The 24036-nt window shown below is 31.5% G+C and overlaps 1 protein-coding gene across 1 annotated transcript in view; it reads right to left on the bottom strand.

Moving 5' to 3' along the window:
* Window positions 1–12346: 12346 nt before the first annotated feature.
* The window catches only part of ERp60 (disulfide-isomerase A3), a 41402-nt gene continuing 29712 nt past the window's right edge, over window positions 12347–24036 (bottom strand). Inside the window, exons 9-10 of the mRNA XM_075360036.1 lie at window positions 17506–17640; window positions 12347–13022 (exon numbers count right to left, since the gene is read on the bottom strand). Of these exons, the coding sequence (XP_075216151.1) occupies window positions 12918–13022; window positions 17506–17640 (240 nt within the window). The 3' untranslated portion in view covers window positions 12347–12917. The remainder of the gene's footprint in view (window positions 13023–17505; window positions 17641–24036) is intronic.

The raw sequence follows: 24036 nt of genomic DNA, 5'->3' as shown, positions 1-24036 counted from the left end.
ATAGAAAGTTCATAATATATGTATATTTATCCTCGACTCTAATGGCAGCACCACATGGAAAAGAATTACCCGTACCTGTACCACCATCTCTAATCTGACATTGCTATATGAACAATCTGAAAATGAAGCAGATGATGTAAAGAATGTCGAAGAATTTCTTCCTGTATCTGATGAGAAATCTCCTCATTTAATTCAATAACATGAACTTAATGATTTAGTTCGCGATTTAAATTTATCAAAGCAGCAAGTAAAATTCTGGGGTCAGGACTGCAACAGTGTGATCTTTTAGCGAAAAAAAAAAAAACAAAGTTCACTATGTTTAGAACACAAAATGAACTCTTTCAACTTATTTTACTATGAAAAATCCATCATGATGTCGATGGACTGATGAAAGAGCTTTGAATTCAGCATATTCCTGAAGAATGGCGTCTTTTTACTAACTCTTCAAAAATTGGCATAAAAGCAGTTTTATTCCATAATGGTAACGAACAGCCATCTATTCCATTAGCTGATGCAGTCAACATGAAACAAATTTATGAGACAGTAGCACCAATATTAGAAGCAATAAAATACAAAGAGCATATGTGGCAAGTTTACTTCTTTGATTTACAAGGTAGGTTTACAAAATATTGTTATTTTCTTTGTCTTTGGGATAGTCTAAATACAGAAAAAAAATGTAAAGCATTTATCATTAATTGAGAGCGATAAAATTATACTGCCACCACTTCACATAAAACTTAGACTCATAAAAAATTTTGTAAAGGCACTAGACAAAGATGGACCAGGATTTAATCATTTAAATTATTTGGCAAGAGTTGTTAATCAACAGTTATTATTATTAATCATTTAAATTAGGTGGTTTTTTAGGCAACAGAAAAGATGAAAACTATGTTTTTTTGGTCAATAAGCTGTTAAAAAAATACAAACATTTAGGATGTAGAATGTCACTGAAAATTAATTTCCTACACTCCCACACAGATGGGAGACTATTGTTGGTTTTTGTTTAGGAAAATGTTTGTCAACATATTTTAAAAATTAAAGATAAGACAATTTCAATGATTTAAACTTTTAAAGACGATTATTTTAAAGAAATTTCCAATGATTTAGACTTAGAAAGTGTTATTTTAAAATGTTATTAATGTATTTCAATTTAACTGTGTTTGAATAAATAAAGATAGTTGATTTAAACAAATTTTAAATGAATGCACATAAATCATTTTTTTTTTAAATATTGATTTCACAGTGATTATGCATTTATTGGTAAATAATCTAACAGTGACATACTACACAAATTCTGATAACAGTTTTGAATTCAGCACCCCAAAATTAGTTAAAATCATCATGTACGATTCCAGATACATAAAATAAATCATTTTTGTTGACTTGTTTAATCAACAAAATAACAATGGCCATATGATGAACACTGGTAACAATTGTTATAACAGCAGATTACTAATGAAATGTCAAGAAAAAATCAAAATAGTAAACAAGAGATATTTTTTATGTAAAATACTCTTCTTTAGAGAAACTTATTTCGGCATAGTAGGCTATTTTTGTAGCTGTTCTATTAAATAAAATATATCATATGAACTTAAAATATAATTTTTACTCAGACTTTCATCTCAGTAAATAATAGAAGCCTATGATTTCTTCTAGTCAAGTCATAAATTCCTTACTTCCTATTGATCAATAAATGCTTTTGAAAAGTAAATTCTTTATTTTTTTCACAGTTAAGTAATACAGACAGTCATCTCAGCAATTCTGTATTTTCTCTTTATGATAACATCATTATCAAGTGTTAATAGTTATGGTTAACAAAATTCAACAGAATCATCAGGCTTCAAATATCAAACATAGAATTATGACATAAATATATATGTAAGCTATAAGATGAACAATAAAATTTGGTCAAAATATATATAAAACTTATAAAAATAAATCATTAAAATGAGGATTTTTTAAGAAAATACTTTATTTTTGGCATCAGTTGCTTGAATGGCAAAGAAACATTTCCCATATTTTTTTTTCTACACCACTCAAAAAATAGAATTTATCTGACACTTATCTTTCCAATAATATTATTATTAGAGTATTATAATAGAGTAGTATAATTAGTAATAATATTCAATCTGTGTTCATTAATAAATCTCTTTCTTTGCTCTCTAACTGTAATCTTCATACCACACTTAGAAGTTTTCTGTGAAACTATGAAATAGCTTAAAAAAGAGAACATGTTAAATACAAAAAAAAAATTAAATACCACATTCATAATATTTCAATGGGCTTTGATATGGAGGTTCTTCAATTCTGCTGCTTTCACTCGCTAATCTGTCTTTTTTCTCAATTTTTTTATCACCCTCTGCATTCTCATTTTTTGATGATCTTTTATCATCTTTTTTACTACTCTGAGACATTTATCTAAAAATAAATTTATCATATTTTGAGTGAAATACATTTTACTAAACATGCATTATAAAATAATAATGAGTATAGTATGAAAATTCATTACAAGTAATAATTTTAACAATTCATTACACACTTCTATAGGTACACTATTACCATAGAAAACACAGATGCAGTTGTTCATAAATTTTAACTTTAGGCTGTATTAAATATCCTGAAAACCTGTAGCATATTTCTGATCATCTCTGATAATTTTTGCAACAGTGTTAATGTACTGTATTAATACAATGTATTATATCACATCTTCAATCTTAACACACTAGTTCCATCTTAAGCATTTCATAACCTGATGTTCAGTACATAATAGCGATATTTTAATACACTGTGCATCATCTGTTAGCCAGACAAAGCAATAAACATACTAGTAGCATACGAATAATTTCTTACCATACTAGTAAAGATGGATAGTTAGACTACTAGGTTAGATGGTTTTTATACACATTATGTGTAGTATCATATCAAAAATGTAATTTTAATTATTTAATTGGCACAAAAAGAAAATTTCTTAATAACCGAAAATATGTACAATAATTTTAATCTTTTTACTACTCTGGATTAAGAGCCTACAGGCAGATAACAGCATGCTTTCCCATATTGTAGGTAGAGGAAAGGACGTCCTTATAATGGGAATTAGAAGACCCTTGCATTTGTACCTTTAGATCAAATAAAAGGATCAATCTGAATAAGTAGTCACAAATAGACAGCAACAATATCAGAGTATAAGGAATGATGTCTAAGAGAAGATAACACTTCTAAAAAAAACCCACAAAGCTAATAAGGATTCTATGCCACTGTAAATAAGTAAAAATATCTCTCATGGCTTTGAGAAAGATTAAATTTTATCAGATATAAAATAATTCACATGGATTTCTGGAAGAGGGCTATACAAGAGGATGTCAACTAAAAATAAAAGAATCATGGTATTCTTTGAGTCAGAACATGAAAGGATGCAAGTTTAAATTAAGTGGCAGATTAGATGATTTAAAACAAACGAACAAATTAAATCTGATTGTAAAATTGATTAATAAGGTAAAATGAAAAGATGAGCAAAGTTTTCGGATAGGGAATTATAGGATAATTAAAAAAAATCAAAGACTTGTAAAGGCGTAGGGAATAACAGTGAATAAGAAAATAGGGCAAAGAATTAGTTATAACCAGAAACATGATGAAAGAATCATTTTAATCACATTAAATTCAAAGCCCAAAACAACTATAATAACTCAGATTCATATACCACCCTCTTCAGCAATAAAATGAAGAAATAGATGATCTTAACAGATTAAGAAGATGATAATGTAATAGTAAAATAATATGACATAACAGAAGGGTGGGAAAGAAACAATTGAAAATTACCTGCTAGGTTAAAAGGAATCGGGAAGAACTGGTTTACTGATAATTTTTTTTTATAACAGTTTATTTTTAATATCCAAACTGGTCAAAAGTATAAACTTTTTTCTATAAGTTATCACAATACTTTCTTAGTTACTTCATACTCTTATATCAAAAAGCAAAAAATTAACTCCTAAATACACATTACACATCATTGTAATCTTCATAATAAGCAAACAATCCAGATAAATGTACTATTAATGTAGTTTATTCTTATGAGTATCTTAATTCATTAAGTATTATTTTTAATTTACTTTAAAAAAAAAGGAGTTTTTTTGTTTGCCTTTTCCGAAAAATGAAGGTAACCTAAAATATCTTAGAAATCATTATCAACCATGTCTCAAAGTTTATGTTTTCAGGAAAATCATTTCTTAAATAAAAATTAGAAAAATATTTATAGAAAAAAAGGTTTGTTTTAAGAAAACAAACCTTATTTTACCCACTTAAAAACGTTGAAATTTTTAAAAATGAGTGTTCAAAATATCAATTTTTTGTAGGTTACTTTTTCAGAACAACAATAGCCACAAACATTTGCAGGAATTTTTAATTTAATTGTTAGAGGTATTTCAAAATTCATTTCACATGTAATGAAATAAAATTATATCTTAGCAGTATTGTAATACAACATAAAAAAAGTCTGTTATTAAAAAATGTGATCAGTGATTAAAAAATATGAATAAACATGTTAATTTAACTCTACAGAATTAAAATAGTGGAAAAATAAATTCTCTTATAAAAGTGATAAAACGTAAGTTTATTCTATCTTTTTCTTCACGGGGTTCAAGTTTTCCTTCACATAATAATTTTGTTAATTGTTTGCAGCACTTTCAGATTTATCTTGAAATAGAGAACCGCCTTTTCCAGTTTATTCATTTAAAATATGATGTAAAGGAAAATTACAAAAAAATCGGGTGGGGCAGTGTCGGGACGCACGGCCATTGGTTTAAAATGAAATGTTACAGACCTTGGATGAAGTTCCTCCGAGCTACAGACCGTTCAACTAATCCCCAGAGTTAAATGGGAGAGCCGCCATCGTATTTTTTTTTGAACAAAACTGAAAGTCTATCTTAAATGGAAAATTTTAGTTCCATCATTTGGCCAACTCTCCAGATAAATCGGTCGGTCTGCATGTCAGCGAGTCACTTTTAGTGTGTTGGATTGAAATAAAAACGAGACGTTGACTACGTACTAAATTTAATTTTAACATAAAACAGACACTAAATGGTACATGATATTTATTTCGACTAGCAATCACCGCGACTTTTCGCAATCTTCGGGAAATAGGTACACTACCTAGTATTCGTACCAGCTACGAACGATCTGTCCAACATGACATTATTGAAATTATTGTCGTTGCAGTTCCGTGCAGTCCAGTGTCAGTACACGTCTATCTACGCGGATCGGAGTTTCGCATTCCATGGTTTGAAGAACAGTTAAACAAAGTTTTATCCTTATCATAAACAGCCAATTCATATCAACACCCAGGAGACGGTCCGCTTCGCCTGGAGTTCTGAAACTGGTGGAATACAAGTCGACGACTCTACAAGTATATTTTGTTTACCTACGAGGCAAATTTCAGTCGAGATGGGGCGTCAACAACTTACGCATTGAGCATACATGGGCAGAAGTAAATCTTCATGAAACTGTGTTAGGCAATTTTCAACACCAATTTAGCGTTAATATATGGTGCGGTCATCATCACAATCAGCTGTTTGAACCGTTAAAATTACCTGGCTACTAAAATGCTGAGGTCTGCTTGCACTTTCTTCAAGAAGAATTGCCGCAGCTGCTTGAATATGTTTCTCTTGCGCTGAGAAGCGAAGTATAGGTACTTCTAGCGCAATGGCGCGCCTTCCAGCTTCTCTTTCTTTCTTTTTTCTGTTTAGCCTCCGGGAATTACAGTTCTGATATTACTTCAGAGGTTGAATGAGGATGATATGTATGAGTGTAAATGAAGTGTAGTCTTATACAGTCTTAGGTCGACCATTCCTGAGATGTGTGGTTATTTGAAAATGAACCACCAAAGAATATCGGTACCCACGATCTAGTATTCAAATCCGTATAAAAGTAACTGCCTTTACTAGGGCTTGAACGCTAGAACTCTAGACTTCCAAATCAGCTGATTTGGGAACACGAGTTCACCACTAGACCAACCCGGTGGGTTTCTACCTTCTCTTGTGCAGTTTCTACTCACTTAAATCATCACTTATAGATTTTTGCATCTGAGGATGGATGAAAACTATTGTACACAAAACAAAAATACATTCTCATGAGGAATTAATTATGCTCATTATGGATACGACTGAGCAACTTGAGGACAGTCTTGAACTAAAAAAAGCAACAAAAGCAGTACAGAATCCTGCCAAGAAATGTGTTGAAAATCGTTGGCTCGTCTTTGAATATTTATTATAAACTCGTACACTTTGTTTTATTCAACCTTACACAATTCTGTTCAGGATTTAATTCTCTACAAGTTTTGTTTAAAAGTTTGTTTATTATCCGTTTAAAAACTTGCAATATGTCAAACAAAAAAATCTGAGTTTTTATACCCCAGTTTATTGTTTTCACCCCTGATTTTTCAAAACTACTACAAATATGGTTCTGGAACCTATTTTATTCAATTTTTCAGGTATTCAATTTTTCAAAAAGCATAAGAAATCATTAATCATGTCTCTTTAACATACTAATAATTTCAGTACGACATTTCACCAGGATAGCTAAAATCCAAACGAAATCTTTACAAACAAGAGTTAGCATAAGTCGCAAATAAAGCATTTTAGGACATACGTTTATGTGAACTTTTTCCACTATTTTCACAAGTAGAATAGATTATGAAAGTCCAGGGAGAACAGGTTCCAAAACTGTTACTCCAGTAGTTTTTAAGATATCCAATGTAAAACACAAAATTTGTTGTCAAAAAACAAGTTTTTTTAGGTTTGTAGTACAATACCTTTGTTAAATGACCAATAAATCCTAAAGATTTAGTAACAAAACTTGTAGAAATTTATTTTGAGAAAATGGTTCTCATGGGTTATACGACCACCACTATAAATATATAAAATAAAATAAAAATATATATTTATATATATGTAAATATGATGTGTATGAGGTTGATTGAAGTAAAATAATAACAAGTAGAAACATAATATGTGCGATAACAAATTAAACTATTAATTTGTTATGATAGAATTACCTTATTTTGTAAACATCATCCACTGTTTATAATGATAAATTCTTATTTTTAACTAGAAATAATATTTTATCTTATCTCTGTTGATTTACTTTCTAATATAGCAATTATTCTAATAGCCGTTCATCATTCCGTAATAAGCATTCACAGCTTAAACATGTCTTTTCTTCAACCTGTACAGGAGATTAAGGATAAAAATACTAATAAAAATTCCTTCAAGAATATACATACTGCATAATCATCGTTATTGCGCAAACAACCATGAAATGGTTTGAAAACTATCAGACACGCATGATCGTTGGTGTTGTAGTCTGAGAGAATGCAAGTCATCAATCAGTTGCCGAAAAAATACATGGTTACAGGACAGCAAACTTCCATTTGATAAAATTATTTTTTTCACTTACGCTTGGTCAAAGGAATTTTCTTCGAACAAATTTTACATTTATGAAATTGGAATTGCGAACAATCTATTCACAGACTGGCGAAACTATTTGGTGAGGTGTGTGCAAATAAGTTGTTAGTTAATCCGGTCAAAATTGAATGTCCTGGGACTATGTAGAAATAGACGATACATGTTTTGGTCACCAAAAATATAACATCAGCAGGGTCTATCCGACAGAGTGGGTTGGGTTTTTGGAGGAGAAACAAACTAATGTTTCATGAAAACGGTGCTTAACTGAACAGCTGAATGTTTGCTTGCCGTTCTTCAAGAGCATGTACTACCAGGCACGACTATAATTTCCGTTGTTAGGAAGCATATGACGGAATACCGCAAATCGAAGGTATGAATTACAGACATTTGCAGGGAACCATTCGCAAAATTTTGTTGACCCACAAAGTGGGGCACACACACACACACAGCTGATTGACTCGCTCTGGGCTGCTGCTAAGCGAAGAAACAAGAAGGAATGTGAAACAGATAGTAACCTTCTAGAGTCCTATCTGTGTGAGCTTGTGTGGTGCCAAAAGTACAAGGGATATTTATTTTTGCACATTCTGCAGGATATTGTTCAGCATAAATGTTCTTGTATTCGTTGTACCTTTGTTTTGTATATAAATTATCCTATTTGATAAAATAAATAAAGAATAAAATGCTAATAAATTAAAAAATAATGAATAAAAAACTGATTATGGGGAAAAACATGCTATTAAGAAAAAAACCTATAAATGAATCAAAATGCGCATATTGCAAGTGTTGGTCATATGACCTATAAGACCCGAGAAAATTACTGTAAATACCGCCAGTAAAAATTAATATAAACTTTTTAAAATTGATTTTTTATTGAAGCAATACAGATGAAAAATAGACAGAAATTTCTCAGGTATTATTCAATCTACAACTTTGGTGATCTTTTTGAGATGACAGCTGTTGGAAAAATCTGGAAGTCGTTTTTATTGGCCAGTTATTTCGGAACTGGGGTTTATCCATTCAAACTGTGAAGATTTACAGCTAGAAACAAATGTTAGTGGCATTTTAATGCTATTTGACTATTAACGAGCCAAAACCAACTACCCAGTGCAGTTTTCCATCCGTGTCAACATCAAACCCATCACTCCTAAACAAAAACTGCTTTTCTGTTATGTTCAAGGAAAATTGCCATATGAGTACTTCAGTGGTGGTCAATGCTGCGTCTCCTTTTACCAGTTCATCTGAGGACTCCTCTCAAGTGACAAAACATTCCACCTCAAGGAAAAAACACAATGCTGAGCAAGGTTTACTGATGCAACAAGAAAAAAATAGCTCAAGATGCAGCTAAAACATACAACAAAAAAAATCCTCACGTTAACCAAGCTGCTGTTACCAAGTATGCTCAAGCACATCCAGAGGTGAAGAGGTGAATAGGGCTGCTGTGGCCAAGTACACTCAAGAGCTCCTGAGATACATAGAACATCTGTGGCCAAGCATACCCAAGAGCATCCTGAGGTACAGCAAAAAACCCTCAAGCAAGTAGGGTATACAAACACTTATTTAAGGTACACAAACTAACTAACTGGCTCTTCTTCTTACCTCATAAAAGCATATAAATTTCTTATTTCAGTTGATGAATTCAACAGTTGAGTTTTATTATATATTACCTTTTTCTTATTATATTGTTAGTCTATAATTGAAATATGTAACTTTACTCTAATATATTCATTGAAACATGTAGCTTTACTCTTAATAAATAAAAAATATATTATTTTAATAATACATAATGAATACTTGTACACTATTTATAATATAATCTAATATAAAATGTAAAGGATATCCTGTGTAAATATATTATAATCAACATAAATATGTGTTAAATTATTTACAAAATAAACATGTTTTCAATAAATTAACAATCAATTTATCTAAAGATATAAATGATCCAGCACCGTAAGTTCAGAATAATGAAAGATGCATTAATGCATAGTTATTCAAACAGTCACTTCCTTAAAAAGTCTAAAAAATTTCAGGATCAAAGTATATTCCTGAAATCAATTATTAGTTAAACAAATTCATTGTTTTAGAGAATGACAAACGTCTACATATTGTGCAAACTGCTCTAGTGGAAAGAGGAATCTACCAGTATGTGTTGCAGCTCTGGTAAAATCCAGCTTCCTTCATTTCAGTCCTTACCTGAGCCCTTGAACAGACTCATATCAGGGTTATCACCCTGAATATTTCCACTTTATGGACCAAATGCAATAGTACAACAGCTGTTTCCAAATGATGCTCTTATGGAGCTAAATACATTGCAGAAGGCAGTTTTATGTCAATCTTCAAAGTTCAAATTCAGGTATATTCTAAGGTGGGGAAGTTTGCTTCCATTTTGCTAAGTTTCTTCAGATTTATTCCAAAGATGAGATGACAGGGAAGTAAAGCTGAGAGAGTGGTAACTTTTCTGACATGAAACATGGCTTGATGAAACAGCTACAAACACTGTTGCATGAAGTTAACTTATGCATTAGAAATTTAAAATATAAGATTGATGTGCCCATGGGAGAAAATTTGTGGAAGTAATCCATACAGACAGAAAACCCACTGCTTTACATGTTATACGGTTTAATAGCAAGCTAACCAACAAGGTAGTTTAGATCTTCATTGATCAGCAATTTGAGAAACAAAATATTGTAAAAGTCATGACAATAAACTAAAGCACATCAGTGAATTACACAGAGCATAAGATGTGATACAGTATTCCTTTACTCTTTTGCCAGTAGGCAAGCAGCTGCCTATACTTCTGATTAAGGTTAGATAATGATACTTCCATCATCCTTCACAGGAACTCCTCAATACATGCATGAGCATACTTATTTTTTTTGTTGACATTTTTGTTGTGCAGTAGCATGGACTTTATTTTCCAGCCACTTCCAGTAATTTTTTTCTGTAACACATAAATTGTATTAAAGAAATTCTATTTTCAATCTATTTCACTATTTGTCTGTGCTCAAGGTAGTCTTTTTACCTATGTCGAACAGTTGTCTGAACGTTTTACCTGCAATCGCAATTGGATTGATACATGGAAAGTGATGCTACCCAGACAACAGCCACATGACCATTATTACATAATTGCTAAGGTGTTCCACTTAAAAAAAAATCATTGCTGTTCTAACAAAGGTGTCTTGCTGCATAAATTTTGGTTAGCTGTTGACCAAGAGCACTACGCCCAGTCGAGCTATAGCTTCATCTACAGCCAGAGCGTCTAAAAGACGCTCCTTCATTCTAAATAAAGAATGAAGGAAATGGAGAAAAGAGAGCTTTTCAAGTTTTGATGTTTACCAATATTATTCTTACAACCATGAGGATAACGAATATAGTAAGTCCCCCCAGGCTAGATGATGGGAAGGGCTCATTTCAATTGCCCTGGCCTGCTATTGATTTATACAGCAGTGAGATTGGTGATGTATAATCATGGTAAACATTCAAGGTTGGTCTCCATTGTGCGAGTGGTAGTGTCTCGGCCTTTCATCCAGAGGTCCCAGGTTTGAATGCCAGTCAGGCATGGCATTTACACACACACACTACAAATAATTCATCCCATCCTTTGAAGCAATATCTAATGGCAGTCCCAGAGGTTAATAAAAAAAAAAAAATTCAGGGAATCGTAAGATAGCTAAGTTAAAATTATGTAATGATTGGTTTACTATTTGCAGTTATAAGAATAAACAAAAAAGATACATCTCTTTATATAATAGTAAGATAAGGTACATGATACACAACCAAAAAAGGCTAACTTTACACATTCACACACACTCATTCCTCTGTGCTGTTATCTTCCTCTGTACTATAAAAGATTATATTTTAAATTCATACAGGATCCCGCAAAAGTAGTTTCATGGTAAAATTAAGGTAAGGTATGTCATAATCTCAGTATTCTGTACAGATGGTTTATTATTTGTGAAAATAATTTTTGTTTTTATTTTCTTGAAAACAATATTCACAATTATTGTTATATGAAATTTTTAACAATTACAAAAAAAAATTACCCTAACATTTATTCAATATGAGTTTATATCAAATTCAATTCGTGACATTTTCTAAATCGGCTGAATATTTTCTCACATTGATACTTATCGGTAAATTCAGGTTTATAACCAAAAAAAACCTTGTTATTTAATGACATTTTCATTGTGCAGTAGTATGGTATGGACTTTACTTTCCAGCTACTTCCAGTAATTTCTTTTTCTAATCTTTAATTTAATTTTTTATCTTTCACCGTTTGACTGTGCCCATTAATTTAGCTTTGAATACTTCAATTTGGAATTTTCATGTTTTGTCTTGTTTGTGTTTCATTATTATTTAAAGTTTCACTTTAAATAATATAAAACAGCAAAGAGTATAAATTCTGAGATTGGCAGGGACAGTTGATTTACATTTCCTACAGAATACGTCAATAAGAAATAAAAAAGAAAAGGTAGAATTAAAACATGTGAAAGAATTAAAAATCATTTTAATCCTTTCACTTCTTGATCCAGTATTATTATTAAATAATTTAACCTCTGAAGGTTAAGCATCATCCAGTTAAACTGAACGATTTAAATTATTACCGTTCAGAGAATTGCCATAACTGCATTAATTACCCTCCAAGAGGTTATCATCCTCCAAATTTGTTATATTAACTTCTAATATCCTCACAGATAACACACTTGATAATTGGGACTATTTGAAAGTCAGAAATTTTTATCCTCCTTAGGATGTGTGTGTGTGGGGAGGGTGTGTATATAATGTCTCTGAATTAGACTTATATCATAATATAATGAGAGACTAACATGCAGCATAAGAAATATATATTAAAAACCTCTTGATACTGAACAAAAAAGAATAAGACCAGTAAATAATATAAAATGTGATTTATTGACAGTTTTGTTTATTTATCTTTTATTTACAACAAAATACAAAATAATTTATTTACTTTAAATTAATGATTTATGACATGGATAGATAACAAAGTAAGTGTAGTTGCAAATCTGTTTCTTCACACAATTAAATTAGAATCATACCAGAATGTTCTATTATATTTTTCCTCTAGTTTTCAACCCACATATTTTAAAAAATTCTAGAATTGCATTAATTTACAAAATTTACACCTTCAGTAAAAGGTACTCAAATCAGAAGGGCACAAATATAATAACAATAATGTTACACAGTATTAAAAATATGTAGATGATATCAAATGCAATTTCCACAAAACTATTTTTCTACACGATACTTCTAAAGATTAAAAAAATGTATTCAATCTATCACAATTTTAACACTAGCCATTTCTCTTTAAATTGATTGTTCATTACATCATTCATTAACTTATTACACCAAACCCTATCTTCTATATTTGTCCATAGGAAATTTCTTATAATGTTCACAATTTTGAGATAATTTTGGTAAAAGAATGATTTAAATTCTTAAAATTTATAATTCTTCTTTCTTGGCTTTTCCTTTACGATCATATCCTTTCAGTTCTGATGTGGCATGTTTTGCAATGTACTTGATAAAGTCATCCAATTCTCGACCACCCTGCAATTAATAAAGCAATATAATTAATTACTTTTTTGAATGTTAGATTTAACAGCTCATGTGACAGCTAATATAATTCAAAATATAGATCACTAAAAGAATTTAGTTACTTTTCTATTTCTTAATAACTTGGCATTAACGTTTTTAAAATTCTCTAATCATTTCAATTCTTTTTATAAGAATAAAAACCCATACAACCAAGTAACATTCACATTCCAAATTTTATTTTGAAATTACTTCCTGTCAAACTTGCAAGATACCATTTCAAACATGTAAGAGACACCACACCCCAACTCTCAAAGGAGGTTGTTAAAGTCATAACTTTTTTAAATTTTTGATTTCCCATTCAAAATTTCATAAATTAAATTCCTGAGAGAGAAAAACTTGAACAAAAGAAATAATTTCCTACAATTTTTATTTTTTTCTCTCTTTACTGCACCTTCAACTTGTCCAAATTATATGATAAAAGTGCAAGTAACTGACTTATCTTTTTTTTTTTGGTTATGACAAGACGTAAAAATGAACTTTTTTAGTATCCTTTTTTCAAAGATGTTAAAATCAAATATTTTAATATATTTCCATATATATGTATTAATAAAATGTTAATAATAAATAATGTTAAATAGTTATTTTAGTACAACTGTGTTTTCAATAGCAATTTAAACACCTCATCTTATCACCATCACACTATGACTGTATATTAAAAAGTTCCTGAAAGAGAATTTTATAATATGCTAATTACGCCATTAAAAAAAATCTGATACATATACACCACTTTTATATACATATAGGCCTTTTTTAAATATCCTTCATTACACACTATAACAGGTTTTTAGACTTTTGAATAATAATTATTGAACTACTAATTAACAATAACATCAGATAACTACTTTTCTACTATTTCAGGGAGGTTTATTATTGTTGAAATTCTTTTTACAAAATTTACTTTTTACAAAATTTGTATTTTGATAGGGAATTGTCCAATATTTCAAATTTTTATTAAGGGGATCCAGAAGAAATGTTATAAACAGTATGAATTTAAATAAATTTATAAGTATTATGTAATACCATTTTGCTTTATTTAAAAAATATACAATTTTGCAGTCTTTATGTAAAAAATTTTTTTTGATATGTGATTTTAGATAAAATATACTCGTATGAGGCAGTAGAAAATTATATAGGTTATAAAATGTTGTCTTAGCTAACTTTTTATGTCGAAGTGTTTTAGAACGTTCTCTTTAATTTACCAATTACAAATCTTACTTCAATAAAATTCTAATTTGAAATATTTGCTCTGTTCCCTAAAAATAGAATTTTGAATAGCTTCCTATGCAAACATGTTGCATAGACATATAAACATTTTGCTGGTTGCAAACTACAGTACTTTCATAGAAGTGCATAATAAACTCATATGTACCAACATTTATTCCTTTGGGGGGAGTCATTTATTTTTCTGTTTTATTTTATTTCAATTTAAAAATGAGATGTAATAATAATACTGTGAATATAAACAAGAAGCAATTAGGAAATAAGAAATTTAATAATAATAATAAGGAATAATAATTTTTATTCGCATTATGATTCTGGTGAATATTAAACAAAGATGTTCTTTTAAGGATTAAGGGGAAAAAGAAGTATAAAAAATTTATAAAAATTCAATTGCCAATTGCATGAACTAATTCAAAAATATAATTTTTATTGTTGGATTCACCAAAACTATTCCTTATGAAATATTGTTAAAAAATGTTATTGAAATTGGTCAATACAATAAATTATCTCTACTGAGGAAAAAAGGGAAATTAAATTGTAACAATGAATCCAACCCAAGTCCTCAACAAACAATCACACAATTTTAATAAAGTTTTAATTGTTAATATATCGTACTAATATCGTACTTTGTCGAATTTTGCAGAAACCATAATATGATCTCAAAATCCACCTATTTTATGAGAAAACCAAACAAATTGAAGACTTGGAAACACCCAGATTGGAAAAAAGGAGAATGGCAACTGGATCATGTTTGCATGGACCGGAATTATCACAAGGAGATTTATAATGTAAAAGTCTTAAGAGGAACAGATACTGGATCGGACCATTACTTAATTAAAGTTAAAATAAAATTCACCCCGCATAAAAAGAAAAAATCCCAACCTAAAAGCAAAAGAGCTTATGATCCACATAAATTAATAAACAATGCCATCTTTGAAGAAACAACAAAAAAAATCAAATTAACTAATAATTTAAAAGAACTGACATCCCAACTGAAAGAAATAGCTGAAGAACTAGCCCCTATAAACCCAAGAAAAAACACCAATGGTGGAATGAAGAATGTGACAAAGCATTCAAAGACCGACACCGGGCTTGGATCAACCACCAAACCCAGAAAACTGAAGAATCTAACCATGAATTCACCAAACAAAGGAAAATAACTCAGAAAATTATAAGAGGAACCAAACGACAAGCCCAAAAAAACTTGATTCAGCAAATAGAAGAAACTTCCAAGAAAACTAATTTCCGAGACTATTATAAAATTTTTGGTCAGGCTCTTCAAAGATATTAACCACCCACCCTTATGCTGAGAGGAAACAAAGGAAATATGGCCCACACCAATAAAGAAAATGCTGAAATTTTGGCAAAACCTTCAATAGACTCCTCAACTGTGACGACCCCCCAGAGCTTTTTGAGATTGACACTGAAACTCCAGTTAAAACTTCACCGGTAAATATCAACCCGCCAACAATTCAAGAAGTTCTCGCAGCCTTAAATGAAATAAAAAACTACAAAGCAAGCGGAGAAGACCAGCTTTTCGCAGAACTCTGGAAACACTCATCAGTTTATTCAGTCAAAACTTCCCTACATCTATGCCTCGTGAAAATATGGAACGAAGAAAAACTTCCAGAACACTGGACCACAGCCCTCATCCATCCATTACATAAAAAAGGGGATAAAACTAATCCGGAAAACTACAGAGGCATATCTCTCCTGGATTGCACATACAAAATCCTGTCGAGAATCATATACAACCGATGCAAAGACCAACTTGAACTGGAACTTGGGGAATACCAAGGGGGATTTAGGCCATGGAGAGGTTGCCCGGAACAAATAATATCCCTAAAACTTATGATGGACTTATATAAAAGACGGAAAAAACAACTAATAATCACCTTCGTCGACTTTAAAAGGGCCTATGATTGTATACACCGACCATCCATGCTGAATATTCTGAGAAACCTGGGCCTTCACCCTAAACTCGTAAACATGATAAAATTAACTTTAACCAATACCCAGTCCAGAGTGAAATTTAGAGGTGAACTCTCTCAACCCTTCTACATAAAAACTGGATTGAGGCAAGGAGACGGCCTCTCGCCACTCCTTTTTAACTGCGCCCTCGAATTTGTCATGAGAAAATGGTATGAAATAAATCCCAAAAATATAAAAATGGGTACTAAGAAAAACTCCATCACACTAAATTGCCTAGGATTTGCAGATGACCTCGCTCTTTTAGCAAATAATATTCAAGAAGCCAAAACACAAATCATGAGCCTTCAAAACCTAGCACAAAAGATAGGGCTTCATATCTCTTTCGAAAAAACTGAACTAATGGCCATAGATCCTCTGGTAATAGAGCAAATTACGGTAAACAATCAGAAAATTAAAATAGTAAAACAATTTAAATATCTAGGGGAAATAATAACTTATAATTTAAATGAAAAAGTGACATGGCAAAACAGGACAAATAAAATGATTAAATCCCAAAAATTAACTTGGTCAACATATAACAAAAAATGCCTTTCTGCTAAAACAAAACTTAAACATTATAAAACTGTGTACAGCCAGAAGTCACCTACGGAAGCGAGACCCTTTTCAAAATCACTCAGAAAAACCGAATTGAAAAAATTCTGAAAATAGAGAGGAGAATTGTCAGAACGTGTATCAATAAAAAACACCAAAAAGAAGGCCAATGGTGGATTGTGCCAAATGAGGTGGTGTATCGAGAAATAGAGCCTGTTACTGATACTATGCGGAAAAAAAGAATCTCTTTCTTCGGTCATCTCATAAGGACACCGCAAACAAGACTGTCAAGAAATATCATTGAAAAGCTCTGGTTCCAAAAGCTAGAAGTAGGATGGATCAAAGAAATTAGAGAAGATATGAAAGAATTGGGACTTTCCCTGACTGACCTACAGAATAAAACTGGAAAAATTACAAAGCTAAAAGATAAGAGCATTAGATTTAAACAAAAGACAGACAAACGACAAAATACAACGAAGAGGGTGTTTACGGATGAAGAAAAGAAAGCAAGATCTGAACGGATGAAGAAATACTGGGCAGCTCGAAAGAGTAAAATAACACGCTTTTCTCAGAAAAGATCCAACTAAAATTGACTTAAGTGGTCCCATGTTGGCCGTAAAAGCATAATAATAATAATAATATCGTACTAAATAGAATTTAATAAAAATAAATAACGTAAAACAACACTCACCTCATACCGAACTGGACTGGATTTGGAATCTTTAGGGGCCCAATATAATGTAGGATATCCTCTAACTTCAAAAGGAGCTGGAACATCATTGCTAGTAGCATCCATTTTTACAATAGCAACCTCTTCACCTTTCAACTGAAAAAAAATTAAACATAATTCATGCTCAACCACTCACTAAAACCATTAGTTTTTCCAGCAAATAAATAAATTTACAAATTTTAATTTTAGTTAACTTTTGAGTGAGCAACTCTAAAAACTAGCAACTGTAACTTCAATAAGGAATTTTTAGCAATTTTGATAAAGAAAAGGTAAATAAAAATGTCATAAAATAATTACACAGCATATATAAACGTAACCACTAATGTTGTAGCTTTTACTATCGGATGTTAATTATTAGGCATGTTTTCTTAAGTATAAAAAACATCACCTTCATGATAAAAGAATGTTTCATTCATTTAAAAATTGTTATATAAAAATCATTTAACTAATATTATTTACTTCCAAAATAAATTTAGCAAAGAAAATCCATATGAATATAAATTTAAAAAAAGGGGTCCAAAAATATATCTTCAAAGACAAAAAGTAATCATTACAAGATTTGATTTTAAAATCAGCTTTCTCAAAGTTTCCAGAAAAAACTTAATATAGCAGCAATGTTCAACATGTTGAGAATTCTTATGAAAAAGAAAATAAAAGACAATATTAAAAACTACTTAACCAGTACAAAAAAATATAACTGAAAATCCTCATCAACACCTGTTACTATTTCACAGATTAATTATAAATTATAATACAGGGGGTTTCATAATGTTCTTATGAGTTACAAAAATTCAGAACAAAAAAAGTATTTCACTTACCTAAATGGAAGTTGTACGAGGTGATGCAGGGACACAAACAGTTTTTGTTAATATCTATAAATGTTCAATATGTGCTCCTCTGGTGACACGGCACACAACACAAAAGTCTAGCTCTTGCCAAACTCGTTCTAATATGTCATTTTTGACAGAGTTGATTGCATTGATTATGCGATCCTTTAGCTCAGCGATTGCGGCATTGGTGGGATAAACACCTTATCTTTCACATATTCACGTAACCCCAGAGAGAGAAATCACATGGCGTGAGGTCTGGTGATCTTGGTGGCCACAACATAATGTGTTGTTGGTCTTCTTCAGATGCACGCCCTATCCAGCGCCGAGGTAATGTTGTGTTAAGGTACCGTCAAACCTCATTATGAAAATGGGCAGGACAACCATCTTGCTGGAAAATGAAGTCGTTGAGTAGCTGAGGCATAATCCATAATTGTAACAACATATCCCAGTATATCATGCCGGTTACTGTCGTTTCCATAAAAAATAACGGCCCATACACTTCCTCATGAGAGATCACACAAAAAATGTTTACTTTCTGAGAATCTCGAATGTGTTCCACATACGCATGTGGGTTTTCAGTTCCCCAAACTCGCACGTTATGACAGTTTACTTTGCCGCTAATATGGAAAATAGCTACATCGCTGAAAATTATCTTGTTTAGAAAACCTTCATCTAACAACATCTTTCCCTGTAACTGTAAATAAAAATCAAGCCTACGTGTTTTATCTCCACCAGAAAGACACTGGATTAATTGAAGACAGTACGGTTTACATAATAAACATTTATGGAGAACTCTCCACACTGTTGTTTTCGGACTTCCTAATTCTCTGCCTGCAGCCGCAGTCGATTTTGATGGGCTGCGAATGAAACTTGCACGCACACATTCGACACTGACTTCTGAGGTTGATGGACGACCAGTTGATTTTCGCTTGCACAAGCAACCAGTTTCACTGAATTGTTTATACCATGCACGAATTGAATTATCAATTGGTGGCTCGTTATGAAATTTCAACCGAAACGCACGTTGCACAGAAATTACAGACTTTCACAAGTGAAATTCTAACACACAAAACGACTTCTCCCTTCCCGTGGCAGCCATTTTCTCTACTGTCGACGCCTAGCGAGCAAATGGTTTACTAACTGCCTAGTATATGTGGAAAAACCTCTTTGAAGTACTCTTTTGTACAGTACTTGTTTTATTCTTATGAGTGAAATAGTTTTTTGTTAATGACTTTTTGAAACTCCGAAGAACATTATGAAACACCCTGTATATTTGACACTTCATAAACCAGTTGTTAATATATAATTAACATGACTTTCATGACAGAAATATAACTATATTAATGTAATGAATTTGTGAATTTATAATTTCATTACATTATCTTTTTTAAAAAGAGCCTGAAGAACCTCATATTGGTAAAAATCTCTCAAACTACTGGTAAAAATTGTCACAACTGTTTTGGATAGCTTCCATAATAATGTAGTGTGTAATGAAGCTATCTCCTTCATACATTAATAAATAAGTTGCTACCAAACAAAGATATGACAGAGTGATTCTACATAAATACAAAAATTTGACTTGTAGACTGTGGCGAGCCATCTCCTTTGGGATAGACGAAACCAGCTTTTGTTATCTTATTTTGCCAGTCTCAAAGGACAACCAAATCACCCGGCTTTTGACCCAGTTCTTAGAAATTCTAATTTAAGGAAGTATGAGGACCGTCCACGCTGTACTGCATCTGTAGGTGTCCGTACCAGACCTCTGCTGCAGCATATAAATGTTGACACTCCATTGTTCTTTCCATCATGTCCGTGCTCATATCCTCCGTGGATAATAAACATTGTAAATTTTACATAAACAATCAACACCACCTACTGTTTTCCAGCAAATGTTTCAGTATATTCTCACCAAGATGAACCCAGACGCGGTGACATACACTGATGGGTTGAAACAAGACGATACCGTTGGTTGTGCTTTTGTTGTCAACGAAAGAACTTATATGTTTGGCCTACCCGGTATTACGAGTGTGTTTACCACTGAACTACTCGCTGTAAATAAGGCTCTAAATATCGTTAACCCTAAATATAGGAACATTCTTATTTGCAGTGACTCGTGTAGTGCTCTCCAGGTGTTAGAAAACTTCTATTCCAAACATCCTGTCGTCATTGAAATTTACAATGCAATCGCTGAGTTAGGTAAACGCAACACAGAAGTAACTTTTTGCTGGATCCCTAGTCACGCAGGGATTCCAGGTAATGAACAAGCAAATTATGCTGCAAAAGAAGCGTGTATTCAATCTCCTTTCACCACCTGAATTACTACATTCGATTTTATTAATCATGTAAAACAATAACTGAGAACAAGGTGGAAAAGTGACTGGGTGACTACAGTCGATAATAAGCTCAGACGGATTAAAGATTCAGTGTTGTCATGAGGCTCCTCTTGCGGAAAAAATCGTCGTGAGAAGGTGGTCCTCTGCCGGTTATGGATAAGACATACGAAGATCACACACGAATACCTAATGTCAGGAGGAAACACAACCCTATGCACATGATGAAACTGCCGCCGACTGTGCACCACATTCTCATGGACTGCATATGTTATGCGGCGATGCATCATAAATTTCATCTACCCAGAAACATCAGTGATATCTTGTACAATAATAATGAAATTTTAAACCGGATATTTCTGTTTTTACACAGTACCAGGTTACTGCAAAAAATTTAATATTATCATATATATTTTTATGCTAGAAGAGTTTTTTAATAATTTTTAACCTAAACTTTCAATTTTGATTTTTTGGGTTCTATGTCTTTAATTTTATTATCCAAGAAGGGAGCCTCCTTTTACACAACCTATCGGAATTAGTTAAGTTTTATATAGTTTCTTTATTCTATTATTTTAACTTTTATATTTTAGACTCCATCTGCGATATTAGTTTTTATAAACTTATATGATTTATATTGCTTTTTCACCATATAAGTTTTATTTTTTTGGAGTTATTTTACCCTTTTATTAATAAAAATTACGGGCAATGATAACGCTCAAGCGTTTTGCCAAAAAAAAAATAAATGCATACAAAAATAAGAAAACTTGTTTCTAAATGAAACAAACTTTCTTATAATCACATCAGTAATCTTACTGGATATAAGAAAAATAATACACAAAAATGTTTTAGCCAAACAGAAGACATGAAGGGACACTGATAAAAACAAGAAGATAATCATTACAACTTCTCTCAAAGATAACAATATAAATCATGATATTACAATTAAACAGCAAACACTTCACATCTTGTATAAAAGAAACAAGTATAAAGTAGATAGAAATAAATAAATTATGAACTGTAACAATGATTTAACATAAGTCAATATACGAAATAAGATTGATGTATTTTCTAAGGTATCGTTTCTCAACCCGTGGTTGAGGTGATATGAACGGTGGGGGGGAGGGGTCGCAAAATTAGCCTACAACTTTACACATAAACAATAGTGAAATCATTTTATGAGAAAAAATCATTTATTATAGACTTTACCTACATTTATAAGTCATGTAAAGAAAATAAATTAATGAGATAGCTGCATTAGTTTTTCATTTAAAAGTTTCTCCATATGTGGATCTATGTTAGAAATATCCAAAAGGAAATTGTTTTCAAGTGATAAAAGATGATTCCCATAAATAGTTTTTAGCACAACCACAGAAAAAAAACCCTTTTCGCAGGACTAAGACGTGGTGAAAGGGATTAGTATTTTCAATGCTTCCACATTCACTTCAACGAGCAAGCCAAAACATATCTAAATCTTCAGATGAATTGTAGTTGTAAAGTTTTATTGGCAGACATTTCGATAAATGGGTTGTGAATCTCAACTGGTAGCTGAGCAGATGCAACATTTTCACTAAATGGATTCAGTATCTTTCTCTTCAAGAAATAATTTTTATTTTCCAGGAAATACTCCACCAACTGAATTTTTAGCTCACACAAATGCATCTTCACGCTATCCAAACTGTAGTGAATTATAGTGGCTCTTCAACCAAATTTTTCTCAATATAATAGGAAGCGAGTAGAAACATACACAAATAATCCAGATATCAACTTTCTTAATGAAAACACAAAACTTTGTCTGTCATTAATAAAATGTTTTTACTACGTCCTTGTAAATTCACATTCAAGTGTTATAATGCGAAAATTCATCAACTAACTAAGCCAACAGCAACATACACTCAACACTCTGTATAACTATTGAGAATGGTGTTTGTTTATTCTGGAAAAATATTAATTCATGTCATAATTCTAATAACTCTGTTAACATTTTCTCCCACACAAACCATCTGACTTCTGTAAGGAAGAGGAAAAAGTTTTTCTTTTCACCAATTTCATCACATAGTTTAGCAAACAGCCTATTTTGTAATGGTTAACTTTTAATAAAATTAACCATTTTTATAGCTTTACAAAGAATTTTTTTGAATTTTCTGGCACATTTGTAAAGGAAGCAGCAGTGCATCCATTCTGTTCTTGGTGTAAGACCATCTTTTAATTTTTTTCTCTAATCCACTGTTCTTATCGCCTTTGCACCATCACTACATAGAGCAATACATTTTGTTTAATCTGTTATAGTTTTTAGTAGCTTCATTAAATACATCTAAAAGACATTGTCCTATTCCATGATGAGGTACTGATTTGCAAAGTAACATATTCTTTGATTGATCTGTCTATCGCATTCGTCTCACAAAACATAAAAACTGGGAAATGTTTGCCACCTCTGTTGATTCATCAAACTGAATCCTAAGAAAAATTTACTTGAACTTGCTTGCTGAAATATCTGATCGCGAACATCGGCAGCAATGTCATTCGATTCACCTTGACATTGTGACGTTAGAAAAAGGGATTTTTTTTTACTTCTCCCACACCTATTAAAACACTGACCATATCAATTGCAGCAGGCAATATGAGGTTTTCTGAGATTGTAAGGGGGTTTGGACATCTTATTACTCTTAATGCTACGAGATCAGATGCTTCAAATGTACTTTTCAGTCTGGCTTGATTTACAAATAGAAGCTTGTTGATCTCTCAAAGTATGCAATTTTCTTTTGAAAAATTCCACAGGTTTGCTTTTATGATCCAGATTAATTAGTTTCCAAGTACCGAATTAATTTTAATGGCTCCATGCCTTCAGAGAGGACTTGAAAGCAAACAATGCACTATGGCTTTCCATCGAATGAGGTAAAACAGTAATTTAAATAACTGTCATTATACAATCTGGTCTTTTTATCAATAGATTCAATGGATCTAAATGGCCTACTTTATTTTTTCACAAATTTATCCATTTTTTATAAGAATCTAATTAATAACATCATTTGACCACACTAAAAAACCAAAAACTCAATTATTATTTTCAATGAAATTAATTTTTTAGTAACTTAAATAGAGGCAACAGATGCATGCTTCACATTCGAAACTACACTGATGTTCTGCAATCCTTTACAATTCTTTTATACTGCTGAGAGCACCAAGTAGTCTAATGTATCATATGCGTGTTAGAACATGACGCTCTCACAGCAAATATTGGCAATATTATGAATATTAGCGTATAACATGGAGCATGTATACATCAAGTTGAAACCAGTAGATTGCTCATGTTTATGAACTTCATACATGAATGT

The sequence above is a fragment of the Lycorma delicatula genome, chromosome 3 (assembly GCF_047948215.1).
Source record: "Lycorma delicatula isolate Av1 chromosome 3, ASM4794821v1, whole genome shotgun sequence".
In the NCBI taxonomy this organism is placed as follows: Eukaryota; Metazoa; Arthropoda; class Insecta; order Hemiptera; family Fulgoridae; genus Lycorma; species Lycorma delicatula.
Note: the sequence above shows the minus strand (reverse complement) of the source record. Positions and strands in the feature narration are given on the sequence as shown.